General features: G+C 39.8%; 1 protein-coding gene across 1 annotated transcript in view; it reads right to left on the bottom strand.

The window, feature by feature from the left end:
- elp2 (elongator acetyltransferase complex subunit 2) overlaps positions 1–20,744 on the bottom strand; it is a 33,355-nt gene extending 12,611 nt beyond the window's left edge. Inside the window, exons 1-16 of the mRNA XM_085262745.1 lie at positions 20,586–20,744; positions 20,380–20,458; positions 19,949–20,022; positions 19,591–19,735; positions 17,714–17,791; positions 17,272–17,336; positions 17,084–17,150; positions 13,728–13,874; positions 13,378–13,473; positions 12,315–12,415; positions 6,189–6,320; positions 5,553–5,702; positions 3,321–3,512; positions 3,045–3,114; positions 2,802–2,897; positions 306–363 (exon numbers count right to left, since the gene is read on the bottom strand). Coding sequence (XP_085118871.1) covers positions 306–363; positions 2,802–2,897; positions 3,045–3,114; positions 3,321–3,512; positions 5,553–5,702; positions 6,189–6,320; positions 12,315–12,415; positions 13,378–13,473; positions 13,728–13,874; positions 17,084–17,150; positions 17,272–17,336; positions 17,714–17,791; positions 19,591–19,735; positions 19,949–20,022; positions 20,380–20,458; positions 20,586–20,717 — 1,682 coding nt within the window. The 5' untranslated portion in view covers positions 20,718–20,744. The remainder of the gene's footprint in view (positions 1–305; positions 364–2,801; positions 2,898–3,044; positions 3,115–3,320; positions 3,513–5,552; positions 5,703–6,188; positions 6,321–12,314; positions 12,416–13,377; positions 13,474–13,727; positions 13,875–17,083; positions 17,151–17,271; positions 17,337–17,713; positions 17,792–19,590; positions 19,736–19,948; positions 20,023–20,379; positions 20,459–20,585) is intronic.
- Between the last annotated feature and the right edge of the window lie 715 nt (positions 20,745–21,459).

The following is a 21,459-nucleotide window of genomic DNA, read 5'->3' on the forward strand; positions in this document are numbered from 1 at the left end:
CCGGTAAATGGATTTAACATTGGCCAAAGTGTGGCAATATATTCAATCTGGAGAAGTGGCTCATGGGAAGCCGAGTAGCTGGATTCTGACTGATGAATATGCCGCTGGAGTTGTGGGTGCAGAGGTGAGGGGGTAACAAAGAAGTCTATGTAGGGAAATCTATTATTTTCAGATAGAGTAGAAACTTTTCAATAGAAGACACAAGGAAACACTGATGTCTTTATAGACACAAATATATCAATAAGTATGTCAGCATTTCACTTACAGCAGGTAACAGAAAATACATGTAAGATTTAGATACTCACAGTTTCTGGACCTCAGGCCAAAGTGTGTTCTGGAGAAGATGATCCTCTGGTGGTGGCTCTGCACACACACACACACACACGCACACACACACACACACACACACACACACAATACAAATAGTTTGCTGTTATTTGTAATGCCCTGAAATCTTAGTTGTTCAAAAATAATCAACAATCAGCTGAATAAACAAGGAATGACTGTTATAATCTGAATTTAAATGTGTATCTGGAATCCACACAAATTAAAGAGCAAAGAAAGACCTTAAAGGATTATAAGGGGGTTTAGTAAAGCCCTTTCAGAAACAACATCACTAGTATTTGCGGAACATAATGTACCACACTCAGTAGCTACACTGGGACACAGCTACGTGTTAATAGCTGCTTTGATAGTTACAGGCATGTAAACACACACGCTCCAGAGTTTAGTAGACTGAATAAGACGATTACGAGACTGTAGATTACAAACTGTGACTAAGCACACATCATCATTTGCTTTCAGATCCTGATCGATCCCGTCTCCAAGTCAGGGATAATTTCTGAAGGTATTTAAACAGCTTCCAGATGTGGTGTGAATAAATGAGTGGCAATGTTTTTTGATTCTGTTGATGTCCGATGCTGCAGATATGTAAGAAACTCAAAGACTTTTAAACTGCAGAAATCAGAATAACAAGTTGGTTATTCAGTTTGTTAACACTTCACCAGAAAGTTTGTTGAGCATAAGAAAAAAAATCTGATCCTAAGATTTTATACTATTTGCAGAAAATAAAATTATAATATATTTTTTAGAATTCAAAGGAGTTCTTTGGGGGAGAGGGAGACTGGAAACAGGTGTCTCCTGCTCTTGCCAAATTTTGTTTTCTTAACTTGTGAACAGGCTGCACTTTCAGACATTAGGTAGGCACACTCAAATGCTCTCAGAAAATTGGAATTTAGACTAAAACTAAGCTTTAGTCTAAATTCAACCTAGACTCAAGCTGTTTATTAGCGTACAGATAGTGTGCAAACAGGGCAGGATACTGAAAGATGTTTAAATACTTAAGAATATTTAGAATAATTAGAAAAGTGCAGATTGTGTATTGTACCTGTGCATTAAAAAGTAGACATGTAACGTCCAATAAGTTAGTGTATATACAAGCTGAGAAAAGTAATGCGCAGTTATAACAGTAGAAGTTGCTACAGCGCTGATGTAAACATCTATGTTTGTTGGGAGCAGTTCTGATTGTACAGTCTGACAGCTGCAGGGAGGAAGGACATGCATCGAGGATGCAGCAGTCTCGCACTGAAGGAGCTCTGGTGCACATTAGGTTAGGGTGTAGTGCACATTAGGTTAGGGTGTAGTGTTTCAGAAGGGTTTGTGGTTAGGCTGTAACTATGACAGAAGTGTGTGACTATCCCCTTTCAAAAAGGTTTATGATACAGACTGAAAAGGAGAAACACTAAGAACATGATAATCAGCTCAAGACAATGTCTCACATTCGCATGTTTACATTTAATTGCATGAAATCCTGAGAAATAAAACCCATCACCCTAAAAGCAACACATTATTTTGCAATAACAACCCGTTTCTTTCTACTGTGTGTTTCTTAACATTTGCTGGTGTTCATGGGGGATTAAATGATGCCCAACTCTTTCCCTCACATCACCGGATCTGCACAAGTTCAGTTTCCCTTTCTGAGGCATGTAGTCGATAGCTGCACTTTTTGCGTTTTTGCTATCGGACATGGGCTCCCCTTTTAGCCTGATTATTCATTTCTCTCCTTGCCCGCAGAACCCAATCAAACAAGTAAAAATGCATTGTTAACAGCGGTCTCCACACTTGGTTGCTCCCGACATAGCCCGGGGTCATCAATACTTAAACTTTGCAATCACATAAACCCGCTTTCTAATTAGCATTGCAGATTAAGGAGTGGCTTCAATCATGCTGATGACAGCCCTTGACACCCTCTAGCCCAGGGGTTTTAAAAGGCTGCACTACTTTCTTTTCATTTGACTCTCGTTCAATTCCCATTTGCCTGTTTCCTACAATTACCTTCTCTTTTGTTCCCCTAGTTTTCCTTTTCCTCGGTGACCGTTTTAAACCTTCTCTGTTTTTAAATGATCAGTTTTCAAACTTTTTTTCTGGCTCCTGTCTTTATTAATTTATTTTCTTGTTGCTTCTGCTTGCATTACTGGCTCCAGACCGCTCTTCTTTTTCCAAACTTTCTCCTGCTGTGATACCATCAGCCTTCAGCAGCCCACCTCCCCAAGAGAAAACACAGTGGACTCTATAAATAAAGCTCTAACTAACTGCATATCATCGGCTCTTATAAGAGCAACCAGCAATAGGCATATCTCTCAAACTCTTAAATGACGAGTATGACTCAGGCTTTTAGACTCGAGAGGGAAACAGGGATGCCCTTTTGGCTTCAAAATTATTTATCAGAGAGGTTTACCACATTTTAAGTGAGACTAGGTCATCTGTAAAAATACTTGAAAGTGTAGATCATGCAGCAGTACCTGTCAGGTTGAGTGGGTGGAAGTAAGACTCCTGGTATTGGTCAGATACCCTGTTGAACTGCTCCCCCTCTTCTTTGTTTTTCGGCACAAGGTCACCTGGAAATTGAAATTATACTGTTACATTATGCAAAAGCGATGAACAAACCCGCATATGAATAAGCTTTCTCAAACTACAGAGTGAAGCGAAATTGATTTTTGATGGAAATCATCAAACAAAACTGCGGTGTAATTTTTTTATTTTACCCTGAAATACAGCCTTGTTGGACAGCCCGAGGGCAGGTGTGCTGGCTCCTTCTGGGAGGTCGGCAGAGTCCTGACATAGTTGAAACAAACGCAGAAGGTATATTCATGTGTTAGAGACTGCAAAGGCTTTTTAAGGGGACTGAACAGTCCATTAAGTACTTTTCAGAGAATAAAGCTTTCGTAAGATTTAATTCCAAACATTTCCACCAATGGGAATAATATACCTTCAGAATAAAATCAAATATTCTTTAGATACACATTTAGCTGAACACTTACACAGGATGTTAACAGAGTTTCTTTTGAAGTCCCAGATATATTAGCAAAGTTCTCCACAAAGTTACGAGGTGCTTGAAATACTCTCAGGACCTTCTCATCAGCTCCAGACACAAACTGAAACCTCCCGATCATGGCCAGACACTGCATGTCGTATCCATGGATCTGCGGCCGAGAGATTTCATGCCACGTGACCTGCAGTGATGACAGCCACAAAAACATATGCTGAACACGTGGCTCTGTTCATTTGGTCGCGTTGGGCAGTGCCTCCCTTTTCGATAGATCTCTGATGTTTGGGGATTTATTTTCTTGGCCCAAAACCCAGGCCTTTGAAACGACGCCAAATACACCATTGATTCTCTCGTGCAAGTGAAACATTTCCAGCTTAAGATTCAAAGTGTTCTCACAGGGGACGATGGAAGCCTCCATTGTGATAACTAGATTTCATTTGGCACTAGAATCAGGTGGTATTGTGGCAATAATCCAAACTGGCAACTTGAATAATGTAGTGGAAGCAGGAAGCGTGACTACAAATGTTTCTACCCCAACTGAATGCTAAACTGGTATGTCTTGCCCTGCTTCTAAAATGCTAGGTGGATGACTATATTGGCAATTTAGAAGTGTAATCTTTTACTTTAATATATTACCCCACTGCAATATTGGTTTCAGTCCCAGCTGAGTCATCTTAGAATATATATAGTGTTGAAACTAAATTAGATATAGCCTAAAGACATTTTAAAAAAATGGAAAGAATAATACACTAGAACCTGCATATATATTTTGGCGTAGGCAAACGGCCTACGCCAAAAAAGAACAACACGCTAAGTAGCAACTGTTAGGACGAGCCAAGACGAAGCAAATCATTTGAATGGCAACGATATTCATTAAATACAAGTGCATGAAATATGATTGATATATTAAATGATGAAAAAAAATAAATGCAGTGCGGCCACAAGTAGTCGTTTTTTAACTAAAATTCTAAATCTTAATTAAATCTGAATTTACTGTAAGGAATATGAACTTTTGATGGGTATGTTTTCTATTATCAGTGTATCCCAAGCATTCATCATATAGAGCGAGCAAAGTATAATTAAACTGTGAAATATTACTGTACTGTTAATAACTGGGCACCTATTTCTTTAATCTTGCCACTGAATGAGGATACACGTAGAAATCAGAACGGTTTTATTTCATGACAATGTGAGATTTAACATGTATCCAAATCACTAGACAAAGATTACCATTTGGCAATTTTATTTAATTCTAAAGTCACACAGTCATGGTCAGCAACTCCTGTTAACATCTAATCGCTGCCAGATACTGGATGAAATCATTCCTGTGATTACTTTGATGGCAAGCAGACTGCTGCAGTTGCCCCTTGTTTGCATGGAAGACTCTGGCTTGCGCACACTTGCCATTTTTTCTCTGAGCTGGAGCGAAACTTGAAAAAGTGTGCAGAGTACACACATTCCCCATAGCATTCCTGTATAAAGTACCATTCCCTGAAATGTAAGACCTCCCACTGGTCTCTAGGCCTGTGTGACTGGGGCCTGAGAAGTAGAAAGTCATTAATCATGTGGTTCAACACAAGTTAAGAACCTTGGGATAATCTTTAACACAAATTTGACATCTGAGAGACAAAAAAAATACTGTGGATGTTGTGCATGTTTTGTTACATCTAAACTGGACTGCTGTGATACACTGGAGTTAGTCAATCATCTTTTACCCCTTTTCAATGAGTCCAAAAATAAAAAACCAAGAACCAAGAGAGCCTTGCACTGCCTCCTTGTGCATTACAGAGTTAAAAAGTGGTGCTGTTTCTGTTTAAAGCCTTATATGGTCTTGTACCGGCAAATGTGGTAGATATGCCGGTACAAGACCAAAACACCTCAGACAAGTATCAGCTGACCATTTTTAAATCTAAGTAGAAGACATAAGTTTTCGGTCAAGCTTTCAGAAACGAATGATTTCTGGAACTGAGATTGAAGGATTGGCTGCTGTTGGATTATTTCAGGGAAACACTGAATGTGTGCATGTTCGACACGGCACGGATTGTAGGGTTTATGCTAAACGAAGCTTGAATTTTTGTTGAGCAGCGAGAAAAAAAGAAATAACTAATATACCTCAAACACATTTTCATGGTATCATATCTCTAAAGCCATATAGTGAGACGGAAAGGTCACTGTAACTGCTGTTGTTATGATTCAATGCTGCTAATTTTGCATCTGTTTTTACCTTTTTGCTCTCTTGTGTCCTCCATGGAGTAAATAGCCTGGTGGTCTGGTCAGAGCCCACACTGAGGATGAACTCACCCTCAGGATCCCAGCTCAGGTCCTGAACTGCATTAAAGTGACCTGATATCACAACTCCAGGTCTCCACTCTCCCTGGAAGAAAGGATCCTAACTGCTCAGCTGGTTTTAGACATTAACAGCTATATCAGTGGTACATGTTCCTGTCTCAGAGGCAAATTTATTTTAAAACACAACCTCAGGTTTGTGTTGAACTGTAAATGTAAGTTCCAACTGGGTATAAATGTAAACCCAGTTGTCTCAGAATTAAATCATTGGGCCTTGAGACATTTATTCAATTTCAGGGACAAGCAACAAAGACAAATGCTAAGCCAGTCATACTGAGTGGCAGGCAGGAAACCTGGTGTGACTAATTACACTCAAATACACTCTCACAGTGAAGCCGAGGGGGAAATACACAAACAGTGAATCTTATTTCAAATTGAACTGCCACTCTGCTTCAACATAAAAACGATGTATACTTCTTCTGGAAATAATGGGGGAAAAAAACGTTAAGATGCAACTAAGTAAAGGACATTGACTTGAAAGTTTGAGTATAATCACCACATCTATGGCTCTCACCTCTTTGTCTAGGTCCTTGCACCAGAGATGTAGTGCACCGTGAAAAGCATGAGCTAGAATCATGGAGCCGTCTGCACTCATCTGGCAGCCGTAGAAGCCTAAAGTGTTACCACCAACCTCCCCAACACGCACCTGGCGGGAAAGGAAAAAAAATAACTGAGGGCAAACTTATTGGGATGCATTATTTTAAAAAAAAAACTTTGCGAGGAACCTAGAAGTAATGCTAAAACTAGCTTCTTTTTATCTCAGTCTACTCACAAAAGTGAAGCCACTCCTCTGTTTCGACTCGACTACTGTAATAAGCTTTATTCATGTGTCAGTGTGTCACTGCTTAGCCGACTGCAGCTGCTCCAAAGCACTGCTGCGTGGTTATCAACTGGCACGTGCAATTGAGACCCCACATATCTCCCACATTATCTCAGTGTCCCTATACTGGTTGCCTGTGAGTTCAAAATAAAAGTCAAGATTTTATTATTCGCTTTTAAGGCATTATATGCAGTAGTGCATAAAGCTCATGTGTCTCCTCTTGGTTCTATGTAAGCCTACACGCTGAGGTTTATGCAAAACAGGTTGAGGGAGGGAGAAGTTAGGATTGTCAAAGCTCTTCTCAGTCTCCCTCTAAGACTTATTAACTAACAGACTCCGTAATAGCAGACAGAAGCAGGAAAAAAATTAAAACCTAACAAATTAAGCCAGCGAGCCAGATGAGAAATTATGTAAAATGAGACTTATTAGTCTCATTGAATAATAATAAGAAATTAAAAATTTAAATAATAAAAATTGAGTTGAATAAACTCTGCCCCCCTCCAAACAAATACATTTGTCTAATACATAATGAATGCAATTGCAGCCCAGCGTATCACATTAAACAAATAATGATGAAAAATGTTTGAGCTTAAAAACACTGAGAGATTTGCATAAATTGGATTTGGTTGAGAGCTCGTGACCCGTACATCATGCTATATAGAGACTAAACCCTCCATGTGGTGTGAGCTCGCAGTATAAAAGACATCCAATTTTAAAATTACCAGTAATCGTGGCCAGAAAAACGACTGACTCCTTTAGGATTTTCATCACCTGTCCAATCATGTGCACCTTGCCTTTGTGCATACAGACAGTTTTGTATTGAATTTTGTGGATTCAAATCGCTGCCTGTAACAGAAAACCCATTTTGATTTAAGTGCAGTTACCAATTACCCAAACAAATGAAAATTCACTGTTTAAACCTATGAGGTCATCCGAACTCACTTTAAGTTTATTCTAAGGCAAGAAGAGAAAAGAAGCGAAATACATAAATCAAGTTTGATATAAGAAGTTAAAGGAGAACTGCAACAACAAAAAATTTATATTCCACAAGAACTAGATGGCAACAAGAATACAGACTATAAAGCTTTGCTTTAGTTCCAAAGATAAACTGCACTGGATTAATTCAACCATTCATTGAAATTAATACCCAAAGAAAATTTAAATTACATCCTGAAATAGACGACAATATTAGTATTGTGCTGTTGCTTATATAACCAGTACAATTCAATGTGGGATTACGCGACAGAAATAACTTAAAAACAATGCAGAAATTAATCAGAGTATTCAGGCCACAGGGAGCCGTTTTAACCATGAGCTGTCAAGTGATGCAACCAGAACTACCTTCATCCTTCAACAGTGATAGACACACCGAGTCTGTACACTTCAAGGACAGCGGGCATATTGCAGACCAGGTTAACTTCTCACTGCCATGAAGAATTCAAACAATTAAAAGCTTTATTGGGCCTTGAGGCCTTGGAGGCAAACTGGGCCCAAAGGGGAGATCTATTCAAATCGATAGCAGTCAAACCAAACCTCGAGTGTTACGCTGCTCCCTCAGCAGCACTGTGTTCTGTATCCAGGTATCTCTTCCATCTTTAATTAGCCCATGCCTTAAAATGATATATGTACTGGCTATGAGGAAATTTGAGAATTGCTAAATTCACACTTTTTCCCCTATTGTACAGCTTGGTCAGTAACCTTTGTTTTTTGTTTTTTTAAAAGGGTAGTTTATTGTCACCAGTGACCTGAGGCAAACTGCAGAACACACAGTGAACAATGTGTATCAAACAAAGACCTTAAGAGGCTACGCAAAAACACAGTATCAGCAGAACATACATAATTTAGCTACGGCAGTGTACTGTATGTGGAAGTAAACTGAGGATCTCAATCATCCTACGTTCTCGCCTGCATATACTGGTCAACAGTGACCTTCAAAATAATGCCCGTATGCAGGCTGAAACACAGCGGAACTAATGGCAGCGATAAAGGCATGCCTTTACTTTGAATGGCACAATCTTCCAGCCATCTAGAAAGAGACAGAGTAAGAGAGAGGAAAGAGAGACCGCCTGGAAGAAACATAGATGCCGAGATTGAGAGAGAACGGGATGCAACATTAAGCAGATTGATTTTAAAATTCTGCACACAAGGGGCAGCCGTAAATCATGTAAAAACTCGCAGAGGCAAAAAGCCGTCATCTGTCTTGTTTACGAGAGCAGGAACAATATGGATGTGTGGTGTGCCTTATCGCTGGACAGTGGGTAGTGGGAGTATTTGGGAGTAATAGAACAAGGACGGTAAAAATGGGGAGGTATATATCATTCTCAGAGAGAGAGAGCTTAGCCATACTGAGAAAACCCATTCAGCATGAAGCACAGGTATTAAAACCCACATTTTTTTTTTTTTTTGGAGCAACACTGAAAGATGGTGAGAGCGGCTTTTCGGTTTTTCTCAGTCCTGTAAAAAAATACAATGCGTGTAAAATATAATAAAAGATATAGTGAATGATTATTTCCATGATATATGCAAAAATGGACTTCTCTTAATTATCTTGGCAGACATTTAGCATAATCTACAGTGTGGGAATATTTGTGCTTGCCTCAGAAAAGATCTGACAGAATAAGAATGAATCAATGACGTGTACACTATTTGTAACAGAAAAGGGCCGCCTATTTATTACAGTGCTCTCAGTATAAAGTTTGCAGGGTGTTTAACTGAGTTCAGACTGTCACGTGTGGGTTATTACTTGAAATATTATTTGGCAATTCATTTTCAACTTGAAAGTGGTTCATTAGGAAGTACAGATAAAAATGTTTTCGTGTAAAAGAATATTTTTTTTTAGCTTTTTGTGTTTATGATTTGGTTTTGTCTTTGTTAATTCTTTTTAAAAACACTTTTTTAGTACTTTAACGCTTGTGTACACATAATGTTAACAGCAACAGAAACTAATGTCTTTAATTTTTAGAGAAAACTGATATACATCTCAGAACCCAATGCAACTTCTTCAGGTTTTCAATTTTCAGTAACGCAGTAGTGTGCAAAAGTCTTGGGCCGCCTATCGTTTCTTAATTTTGCTCAAGAATGATGGGAAATGGCTGCAGTGATTTCATGAAACATACAAAACTACATGGAAAAACAGTACGTAAGGAACAAACGACCATTTTAACGAACTTTAAAATTAATATTTGGTTTGTTCTTCAGCGCAGCCTGATCGTGTTGCAATATGGATCATGCTGGTGAAATGCAGCTCCAAACCATGAAAAGCATGGCTGTAGATACTCACTATTGTACCTCCTTTCTAATGCCACACCTAAACCTTGACAGCCACCTTTCCACTGAGACCATTTCTGATGAGTCTTCAGTGAAGAGCAGACACAAAGACGATGCAGAAATTCCAAATGCCTCCATCAGGTCTTTGCTTTATTTCTTCCTTTGGTATTTTCCAACTAACGTAACGGCAGAATATGTGCTTTTGTGACAGACTGCTAGTAATAAAGGGTCTAAAGATGCAAGTTAAAAATGGTTGTTTGCTGCGTTGTTTGTCATGTGTGGTTCATTTCTCGAATTAGGTGCCCTTTTTGTGCCTGAATGATTCGTAGGTCAACATTAGGTAGCTTATCATAAACTTAAAACAAACACATTCCTATGAAAATGGTCATGTACAAACCTCGAAGAACTATTGCTCAAGACCTCTTTAAAAACTTACAAGAAAGTCTGGGTCCTTGGAAAAAATATAAAGAAATGGCATGTAGCTCAAGATTTTTGCAAAAAGAAAATAATAAAAATCACATGTTTTGCATTACTGACACGGTTGACTTGCTGATTTTTTTTTAACTACAGACTCACTTTGCATGAAATGAACTACTTGTAGCGTCATCTATAAAACAGAACTCTCTTTGGACTTTGTTGCTTTCTGTGATCTGCCATGCGACTAAGTGTACCCTGAGGAGGATACATACGCCAAGGTCTAAATAAAAGGTTATCTTCAGACACACACGCACACACAAACTGATAATCCCTCTAGGCGTTGTGGTGGCCCACTGTGGTCAGTTGAAGATGTTAATTACCAGTGTGCCTCGTTAGTGAGATGTGCTTTACGCAGCGGTGGGCCCCAACCATCCCACTCCTAGCCCTGCTCTCCATTAAATCTCACCAATTACTCTAATCAGCGTAAAGAAGTGGAGCGCTTCTTTGTAAAAAACAGCTAATTAAGGCACACATGGCTGGTCATTTAGCTCTGTGGGACCCCCAAAAAAATGCTAGTCTCAAAAAAGAAAACCTTTGTGAGGGTAGAGAAAACACTCAAATGCCTTTAATTCCCAAAAACATATCATTATATAAATTGAGTTTAATTCAATTCAAGGTGTCATTGTTGTACCTGTGTGTTTCTGGTGTAAGTGACAAAGCGTCTGCAGGCAGGGGAAACTGTCAGTTCAAAGGGTTTGAATCTCAAAAAGAAATGAAGGGGAGAGCAAAGAGAGGAAGAGACTCGTATGCTATGCACTCTTACATTCAGCAAAAAGCTTATTTCAGGTATGGGGGTTATTTCTTTATTCTTGGTATCAAGAGAAAAAAATCTGGCTATGGAGGGAGATTGGCTGCACTAAACTTGACGCCCATCGCTGCTTATTCTTTCCCCTCTGACTGCTTTGTCTAATCATACTGGGAAGAATTTGTGACATCAATGCTCGCTTCAGGTCGTAATCATCGTCCCTTTGTCGGATTCTAGACTTTTAGAATTTTCTCCTTTCTGTAGTCTTTGTTGCTCGTCGCTCTGAATGTGGACGATGAGATCAAAGGTGCAAAAATGCAACTGATCAAGTGTGGAATCTTATTCATTACTGCAGAATGTGATCACAGCCGAGGTGCCTGCCATGACGAGGTCAGCCACTTCTGTTCAACTGGATGAGTGCGATGTGTGTGTGAGAGCATTTTTGGTCCACCATTCTGGGATGCCTCTGCGTCCGAGCATATCTTTGGCAGTAGTTTGTATCAGACGCCTATGCAGTAAGTGTCAGGTATGAAGGAAGGTACTCTGAGGTAGCCCTGAACCACATGAGAATAGGCTTTGCACAAAAAAAGAAAAAGCTGTGGGGCAGATGGGCAGAGAACTGTTTTTTCTTTGCCATCCACACTTGAGTTAAATTTAGTCTCATTCTAGCACAACAGCAGCTGTTTGGGCACCAAAGACACGAGGTGGAGGGGGGAGGAAGAAAAGGAGGCCAGAGATGATGTCAGAAGGGGATAGAAAAAGAAAGGGAGGAGAACATTATGAAAGGTGGGTGTAAAGAGTCAAAAAGAAAGACTGATGATTAAAAAAAAAAAAAAAATAGGAAAGGTGCTGCAGTCAGAGGCTATGGCACATCTTCCACCAGCAGCCTCTCCATCTCTTGTTGGATGTGTTAGGGAATGGGCTGTTAAAAAAGGGGGGCTCAGTGTGAGTAAGTAATAGAAGGGAGGATGGGGGGAGGACAACACCGGCTTTGCTAAACTCACAGTGCTGGGCTCAGCGCCTCTTCATCACTGTCTATCACTTCTATTCCTGACACTTCAATGTCAGGGAGAGTGGAAACTGACGCAAGGGCACTGACAGCAGGAGAAGGGATACTGTGGACGGAGGGTGCAGGGTGGGGGGTGGGGGGATTCAGGCTCCAGATCATGTCACAAGCAACTGAAAGGAAAACTGGCCAAAATAGACTGAGGAGGTGGGTGTGCGAGTCTCCGTGGATGTGTGAACAAACCCTGTGCTGACTATCAAGAATGACTGAATTCACTTATTGTATATGTGTGTAGGCTCTGTGGACCTGCATGCACAACACTGACCTTCTCTATCCACACTCCAGAACCCTCCTCAGGAGCCCAGAGGATCATGGTTTTGTCCATAGAGGCGGAGAGCAAACAGAGACGCTGTTGCAGCTCGCCACCTGCAGGAGGAGATAAAGAGATCTATTTTCAGGAAAAGCATGGAGATCAAAAAATTGCTTAACAGTTGATCATTAGGCCAGTGCTTCTCCATCTTTATCACGTTTCAGCTGAAGTACATCCTACTCCCAACATCCTTTGTTCTCGGCCGCATGTGCAAATTATTTGAACAGTCAAATTTTCATAGCATGTTTTTTTTTTAACTACTTATTTTAATCATCTCAGCGACCTCTTTACTTTTAGTGCAGCACAAAAACTCAAGGAGTACTGATGAACATGTTTTGCTCTTTTCAAACTGACTGCTCTCTATTTACAACAAACACCAAGAACAAGACAAGATCACAAATGATGGTGCTGTGGTTAAAAGCTCTCTGCTCCCCAAACACACAGATAGCTGCAGGCATGACTGCTTTCCATGCAAAGACCACCAAACTGCAGGGAGAGTGCAACTGTCATTTCGTGAAGTGTTTTTCAGTTTGGACACATGTGTCTGCATCATAATTATTGTAACTTATGTTGACTTATAAATTAAAAATAAAAGATTGTTTGTATTGATGTATCTGAAGCAAAGATATATGTAAACCAGAGTTTAAAGCAAGAATTTATCGCATACATCGGTCATTCCTTTGAGGACTAATTAAGTCAATAACTTTTAACACTTCTATTTTTCTTTTTCCTTTTAAAATGTCACAGTCTCTCGCTGGCTTTTGTAAGCCAAGACTGAAAGACAAAAGGGGAAAAAAACATGCCTTTTGTGTCCAAGCCAATTCATTTACTTCCACCAGCTGTGGAAATTGAGTAAGTGATTGAAATGTTTTTTTCTCTGAATCTATAATAAATGGTCTGATTGTGTTTTTGACTAACTAATAGATTGTAGCAATGACCTACTGGCAAATTTATGCAAGTGCATGCCCAAAAATGGGCGTCATAGCAGGCATTTCCTCCCAGGTTTTAATCAAGGTACCTTGATAGAGAGGAGGCTGCCAGTGAACCCCATACACCCAGTTCTCATGGCCTGCCAGCACCGTTTCAAGGGACACAGCATACACCGAGGACTTATCTGTAGAAAGAACACAAATGAAGCCTAAAAAAAACAGCTTAAAAACAACAACAAAAAAACCTCCACAGGAAATAGTGTCTGATTACGAGAACAACTGCATGAAATTTGAAAAATTCCACACACAAAAAAACAATTATGTATAAACATACATACAGGTCTGTAACCATCATGTGCCATTAAACCTTCAAAAACCTTCTCTCTTCATTTGGCTAATTAGCGCCCCTTTTATAATCAAGCCTGGGTGGCCCACTCACCTCTCTCCTTCACTTCAAAAATGTCCTCTTTCATTTTGATGATGCTGTGATTGTCCTCTGCATGGGTGTCTGTGCCAGACTTGGCACACAGCCTCCACACTCTGATGAGAGAGTCCTGCGAACAGCTGGCTAATAACAGCTCCCCACCTGAATGAGTGAGAGTTAAAAACCCAAAAACCTTCACTACAAAGTTATTTTGTGTCGGCTCTTAAAATATTCTATTGCAGAATCTATCCTCACTTTGCATCGTTTTATTTAATCAGATCATATCCTTCAATGAAATGTGTGGTATTATGAAATATAGTGGTATTGTTTTGGTGCGAACAGAAGCAATGACAGTCCAAAAAACCATAGAGAGATCAGACACATTAGTATACTTGAACGTGTTGAAAACCTCATCACTTCTTTGTACTGTTCTGTGTGGAATAATTGTACATCTTCCGTGACTTTAAATAACAAGAACTGGGTGTACAAATTTAAAATTATTTGAGATTGGTGTCCACAGACCCGGCTTTTAAGCGTAGTCCACAGATTTTCAATAGGGTTGAGGTCAGGGCTTAGACAAGTCTCTTTCAGAAGCTTTTCTAAACAGCTGCAGATTCCACAATCACCAGTTTATAGAACTGTACAACTTATCTGGGCATGTCAAAACTTTGCCAAGGTCTGGAAGAAGACCCAAACTGTTACCCTCAAATAAGACGAAGTTGGTTAGAAGCAACCCATGAACCATCAAGGCTCAACCCCTTCATGAACTGGAAAGCATGGTGGTGGTAGCATCATGCTCTGGATGGAATGAATGAGATGGAATAACAAAGTTGGAAGAATACCTTCAAATTCTTCAACTTCACTGCAAAACAACAACTAGATGGTTAAAATGCAGATATTTGGCAGAAGAGTGGCAAATATCCAGTCAGAATTATGCCAGAAGCTTGTTGGTGGCTAAAACAAAATATATAAAGTTATGCAGAGTGTAGGCTAATTTCCCACAGACACTCATTTGATTCATCATAAATTTAAAATCATTATTTATAGCACCTTTGAATAAAACTTCCACTGATTTCTAACAGAAGTCAGCGTGCTTCAGCACTCAGTTTCAAGCAGAGCTCATCGTGCTTAAAGTGGTCAAAGCCGAGCCACGTGGGACAATTAAATACTGAGCCTTAGTTTTCAGCCTTGTAATGAGCATTAAAGCCTCAGCTAGATGTTTAATTTCACTTTGATCACTTATCTGTTAGTTAGGAGAAGATTGCTGCTGAGTGTGATGTAGCCAGTCAGAACACAGGTATGCGGGTCAAATACGCGCCGACAAGTGGCAAACAAAGCACATGCCACTATTCCTGAGTGTGCCCGTCTCTCACACTGGTGTTTTAGTTTTAGTGCAGTAGCCACCGTTCCATTTTTATCTCTGCCAAGATAAACAGATATAACAAAAAAAAAAAGTCCTGTGTTGCTACCACCAAAGGCCTCCAGAATGCTGGGATAAGAAGGATGAAGCCATTATAGTTTGTCAATCATAGCATAATGACACTAATGATAACGACAGCCATGATTTGTTTTGCTACTCGCCTCAAACTGTGCCGAAACGACGCGCAGTGGTGACTACTTCTTATGCAACAGTGTTTTTAAAACGAGAACTGGGCATCAAAGTCATTTTAACTTTGACTTTTAATTTATGATACTTTCACTATCTTAATCTTGCAGTTTCTGCACAGTCTGCGAAAAGGCCAACACGGCCATGTTTTCTGACCATTTAATTATGAGGAAAAATAGCAAACATATTAAAAGCCTTTCAAGTGAGACTTCTTTCTACAAAGCTTTTAGTGCATGACAGATGTCAAGCTGATTTTAAAGTAACGTATAATTAAACCTAGTGAAAAAAAAAAACAGATTAAAAGAGAGAAATACAAAACTAGAAATCATGTTCTGAACCCCAATATTGTACAGCTATGATAAACTGCTCCTCTACTGCTCCAATTTGCCATCTGTCGAATCATAAAAGAACAGACTGATTTATTTAACTACCCTCGCAGCAGAGAGAGGGTTTTTGTCATTCCTGTGAGAATACTTCATATAAACAAACTTCATTCTCTCTCTTTTTTGGCTCGTAGCTTGGCAGCAAGGTAGGTCATAGACTGTGAGTAGGAAGGAGACACTGGTGAAGAGGGTTGGTTAAGGAGATGAAATAGCTTTTACACAGTCAGAACAGTGCAGTAATGAAGTGCCTTTGAAGAGGGTTACACAATTAGTAGAGCCTGGATTGGATCCATGCATTACCGGGTGCTATCAAAATAGTCTGAATGCAGTGGATGGTGAGGCTGGACTTTGGCATGGAAAGATGGAAACCACATGCATGCTTTAGACATTTTCTGGGTCTGCGAGGAGAAAATTGCCTTTCCACTTCTTTGTTTTTCAATTTGCAAAGGTCAAAGACCACATGTCAGCCTTTCTTGTCAAATTGGTTAAAGGCCAGGACAGGAAATCTACTCCCACCTCTCAGCATTTACTCAGCAACATGTTATCTAACTCTTTCAAAGCCCAGAAACTGCATTATCCCGCTTTCTTAAGATCGACTAAAGATAAGTGAGAAATCAAGCGCATGCTTTTCAAGCTCTGGAAGATAAAACACTACCATAACAGAAAAAAGAAAATAAGATAAAAAGGGTAAATAAAGGGATAAAGGGACTCCAGACCACAAAGTTATCAAGTCCTTTTTTCTTTAATATGTTCGGTGCCCGTAACAGGTCCCTTTTTAGTAAGCTTAGTACATTTATTACCCACAGAACTCTTTGACCAGTAACAAACATTATTTTATTCAATTTTTAATAACTAAAAATGATAAAATAATGATTGTTACTGAATGTTGATTCAGCATGATTGTGTCTTTGTGCAAAACCTTTTAGTCAGCCCTCAGATCTTTACATTTTGCTTCTAAGGAGAAAGACTTCCAGTTTTTCAAAGCCGTCTTTAGCAATAGTTTTCCAGGTTTTCAAAGTTATTCCTTGGCAAACATCCAAAGAAGAGCTTTAAATGTCCTTCAAGAAGGTTTTTGAAATATTCCTAAAACTACATAAAGAAATTACAAGAGAGCTCGAAAGAGTTCAGCCTATGTTGAAGAATAAAGGTGGCCATACCAACGGCTGACTTTGTTTGCCTTACATACTGTGTTTACATATATAACTGCAAACGTTTCAATCAATTGTTGCATCTATTATAACTATTATAATAAAATGAAGTGAGAGATCGCTCAAGACTTACTGTACTTTGATTTTTAATTAAATGTGTCACACGTACACTCTACTACGATAATAACCTTCTTATACAGCTGATACAAAGAGTCTACACACATTACCACTCACCTGTAGATGCCCACTCCACTCCACGAACCCAGTCTTCATGTCCTTGCAGGGACATGGCTCTCTGCAGCTATTGTAGAGGGATTAAAAAGGGTCAGACACTGCCCTCTAACTGTGGAAATTCAAAGGAAAGCGTACACACAAAGAACATAAAAGAGCATTTCCTGAAAGAAATATCAACCCGAGCTTACCTGCCCATCGGCCTGCACATAGAGATGCACCCGAGAGTCATCACCCCCACAGGCCAATATGGGAACTGTGAGAAGAAGTTTTCACACAGTCACAAAAGCACGCGCATACACACACACACACACACACACACACACACTCTCGCTCTCACAGCAGGCTTCATGCATTTACATCCCCATCTAGGTTTTATAAACAGAAGCGGAATGGAAAGGAAGCAGCACAGCATGAATCAGACAGAAAAGCGTGTAAAATTGCGAGGCAAAATGACGCGAGACACTTCAAACGGAGACAGAGTTTTGAATGTTTGAATATGACGTTCAGTTACAGGCTCTAAAGCAGTCGTGTAAATTGAGATGGATGACAAGAGAGGAAAAAAGAATGTATGTGTGAGTGTGTGTGTCTCATAACTTAAGAGATGTCTATGGATGAACGGCTTAGGCTTACCTCTGCTGCCTGGCAACAGTACCAGAGAGACATCCATCATGAAACCGCTGCCAAAGGACAAGTTATGGAGGCACTCAGCTGAGGAAAGGAAACATACATGAAATTAAACTTTAAACACGATGTAATAACAGGAAATAATTTAAGATAATACAGATGACATTATACATGTGGACACAGAGTTTCCCCCCCGCCGATGAAGAGAGTACATTTCGAGCCACTGCTCTTCAAACAGCACCGATCTGAAATAGACTGTATTCTTAACTGGGAATATAACCCAAGGTGATGCCTAGTGCACAAAAACGCACGCTTGAGCTCGACAACTGTCAGGCTTCATTAATGTTTTTCTGCACTGAGACCTGGACGAGAACTCTCAGCAAAGAGGAGACGTTACGGGGGACAGCTAGAAACAAGGGAAGGATCATGGATGACAGACAGGAACACGAAAGATGCTCACAGTTTTTACCAGGGATAATTCTACAGCTTTGTATGATACGGGGTATAAAAAATTCCATCTAAAATTTGGCCTTTTTATTTCTTTTTTAAATCACCAGCAAGTTGTTTTACCTACGTTTATAAACATACACGTTACCCTTTAGAAGAACAATCAGATAATGAAGCCTTTAGATGTTCAAGGGGAATTTATGACTCTAGTTAGGAAAGTCTGAGGCTCATTCAGTTTGCAAGGTGATCGGTACCTGTAACCAATTATTGTGCACATGGTGACTTAGTTTTAAGATTTATATCAGAGAGAAGAGTGAGTTAGTTTGGAAGCTTTGAAGGTAAAGCTTTACAAATAAATACATCTAATTCTTCTTAAATGTAAGTAAGTCCACTGAACCATGAAGACAGTCTACTGTAAGTGCTGTGGCATACATGACAAGCCTAAATAGTTTTGCAGCACAGCGCTAATCAAGTTACAAACATTGCCATGCTCTCTGAAAGCCATTACTAGACAGGTAATCAGAAACAGTATGATAAACTCAAATAATTAACATTTTATATGTCAGTTAATAGTTGGTATATAGAGGGGAAAGGATGCTGAAGCATTCTAGCTTGTGGCTGTAGACCCCCTACGTTTCCAGGTCATGTAATTTAGTTAATATCTTGTGAAATCTTAAAGGACACAAAAATGTTGTTCTTTTAAAGCTCTTCACAAATGATTGCTTTTTCTTTGTGGTAAACGCTTTGCAGTGCTACCACTTTAGGGATCTCTGTTGAAACACATCAAACAATATGTGAAGAGAACTATAGATCTTTAGAGTAGCCATGCCTCATAAGAAGAAGACATAACTTCTGACTAATCACACTCTTAACCAGCTCCATATTGTTTCAGACTGAACTGCAGTAGCTTTGAATGATTCATCGTTCAAAATTATCCTCATTTAGCTTATCTTTGGTCTTGACGCAGCCCCTCAGTTCATCCACTGTATGAAATAAGATCTTCTAGCTTCTCTCCTTTTAATTCAATTACTCTTGATTTTGTGTCGGGCTTCTGTGATTATGCTGCCTTCCAGTTACAAAGGAAGTTAGCTGTTGGGAACTCGGGAGTTACTCCTGAGTTAATGAATTCCAGGAAAAGCGTATTTAGCTTATTTGGCTTATTTAGTGAGCCACAAATACACAACAGTGGCAGGACAGAATATTATTATGTGTTTACTACTGTTTATGGTCATTGCAGCCATCTCGGACTATTAACTCTGGGTTCTTGGGGCTGCTTCAACATCCTAAGCAGGAAATCCAAGCTGAGGGGCTGTTCCTCTCTATGGGAACATCATTCAAGTTTAATATAAGTAGAATTGTAGTGTAACTATCAATTTCAGGAATCACAGCAACTGTAATTGATGAATAAATCAGTCACTCTTTTTTTTGTCTCTTACCTTGTTTGGCATCACAGCAGAGCCAGAGTTTAACTGTGGAGTCTGATGCTGAGGAGGCCACCAGTATCTTTGAGTCCTCCACGTAGATGGCATCAGCAGCACATACTGGACCAGTGTGGCCCTTACACTCAACAGACTGGATAAACTGGAAACATCACATTTTATTTATTTTTTTAATCCACCTGTGCTACCCTATATGCTGCCAAATCATGATGGAGATCACTTCAGAAAGTATGGCCATTATTATGGAGAGGAATCAAACATTTCTCCAAGGAGCATGCACTTGCTTTACTAGCTGTTTAAAGAGGTGGCAAGGTGTAAGAAACAGTATGAGCAATATGTGCTGCGGCTGCTTCACCTTTCCATCCTGTTGAGCTTCCCAGAGGATGAGCCGATTGTCTGATCCTCCTGAGACTAGATGACCCTCTGGAGCTGTGACAATAACAGTAACACGGTTTTGATGGTTTGGCGCACATAACACAGTAACAACTACTGTAAACATAAATCTTGTAGCATATGGCAACGTTTTTGGAATATAGTTTCTCAATGTGCCAGGAGTCTCTGGAGAGCTCGCTGTAGGCTTCCTGCAGAATAAGGTGACTAACCTGCACAGTGTCCTGACAGGAATATAGCTCAACACGAGTGCAACCTCTGCGAGGCTCTTAAAGAACAGCTGCCTTTGTGGCAGCATTGGATCAACAACGGAAACAAACACACACACACACACACACACACACACACACACACAAGCAGTTTGACAGCCATCAGCTCCATTCTCTCCACACTCACCGCTGTCCTCTCTGTGAACCCACTGGACCGCATTGACTCTGCTGGTGTGTCCGTTTAGAAGAGCTACAACTCTCCTCACCTAAAGAAAGAACAAGTTTACTGGAGTAATAAAAACAAATATCGGCCCATTTAAAACTTCAGCATGCTCGTCGCTGGCTGTGACAGCTAACAGCGGATTCTCAGTAGAAAGTGACGGCCTGTCCTACCTCTGGGTCGTATAGAGCCACCGAGTTACATGTCCCATAAGCGATAGTTCCTCCGCGACCCCAAGAAACAACATTTGGCGTCCTGTTTGCACAACAAGCTACATGGCATGTTTCAATTACGGCCGCCGCCATCTTGAAAGCTGAAGTTGTGGAGTTACTGTAAATGTGGCCGGGGCTAAACGGTACCGTTGTGACAACGGTTCCACATTTTGAGCACAGTGAATGTTATTTTTTTAAAAAACAATTTACACACGTCTATAACGTGACTTATTTTAATAATATTAATATTTTAATTACAATATGGGTGCTTACTGTGGACTAGTGACAGATATCTCGGGGAGGATTAGTTGTAGTTGCGCTACCGATTGGAGTCCAGTAGATGGCGTAATGCTATCACAAATCCATAGACACGCTACAGACGCGCAACAATTTGAAGGCAAAACCTGAACTTTTGACTCCTGAAGTGAGAATATCGAGCGACACTGTTGACTAGAGTAGTAGGAGCGAAAAGTGAAGAATTAATGCCAAGATGCACTGAAGCTGCCTCAAAACATCACTAAGACAGGAAGGGAAGGGTTTTCCCCTTTATTAAGTCACAAAGGACATTTTATAACTCATTGTAACACCTTATGCATAATATGCTCTAATTTGTATTGTATTAATATTATAACATTAATAAAATAGTATACATAATAAGCTATTTGTTTGATCTTCGATCTCTAGCATGGCTGAATTAAAGTAAAATAGGATAACAGTGAGGTGATTATTTGTTATTCTGTGGAGATTTCGTTTCATCTCCCCTACAGGGAATTTTGAAGGCCAGACAAAAACAAAACTGTTGGAGATTTAGAGCCTTATTTGGAGATATTTTAGC

Source organism: Mchenga conophoros, linkage group LG22, assembly GCF_057382185.1.
Source record: "Mchenga conophoros isolate Kocher_MC1m ecotype Shallow Benthic linkage group LG22, M_conophoros_male_GT1.1, whole genome shotgun sequence".
In the NCBI taxonomy this organism is placed as follows: domain Eukaryota; kingdom Metazoa; phylum Chordata; class Actinopteri; order Cichliformes; family Cichlidae; genus Mchenga; species Mchenga conophoros.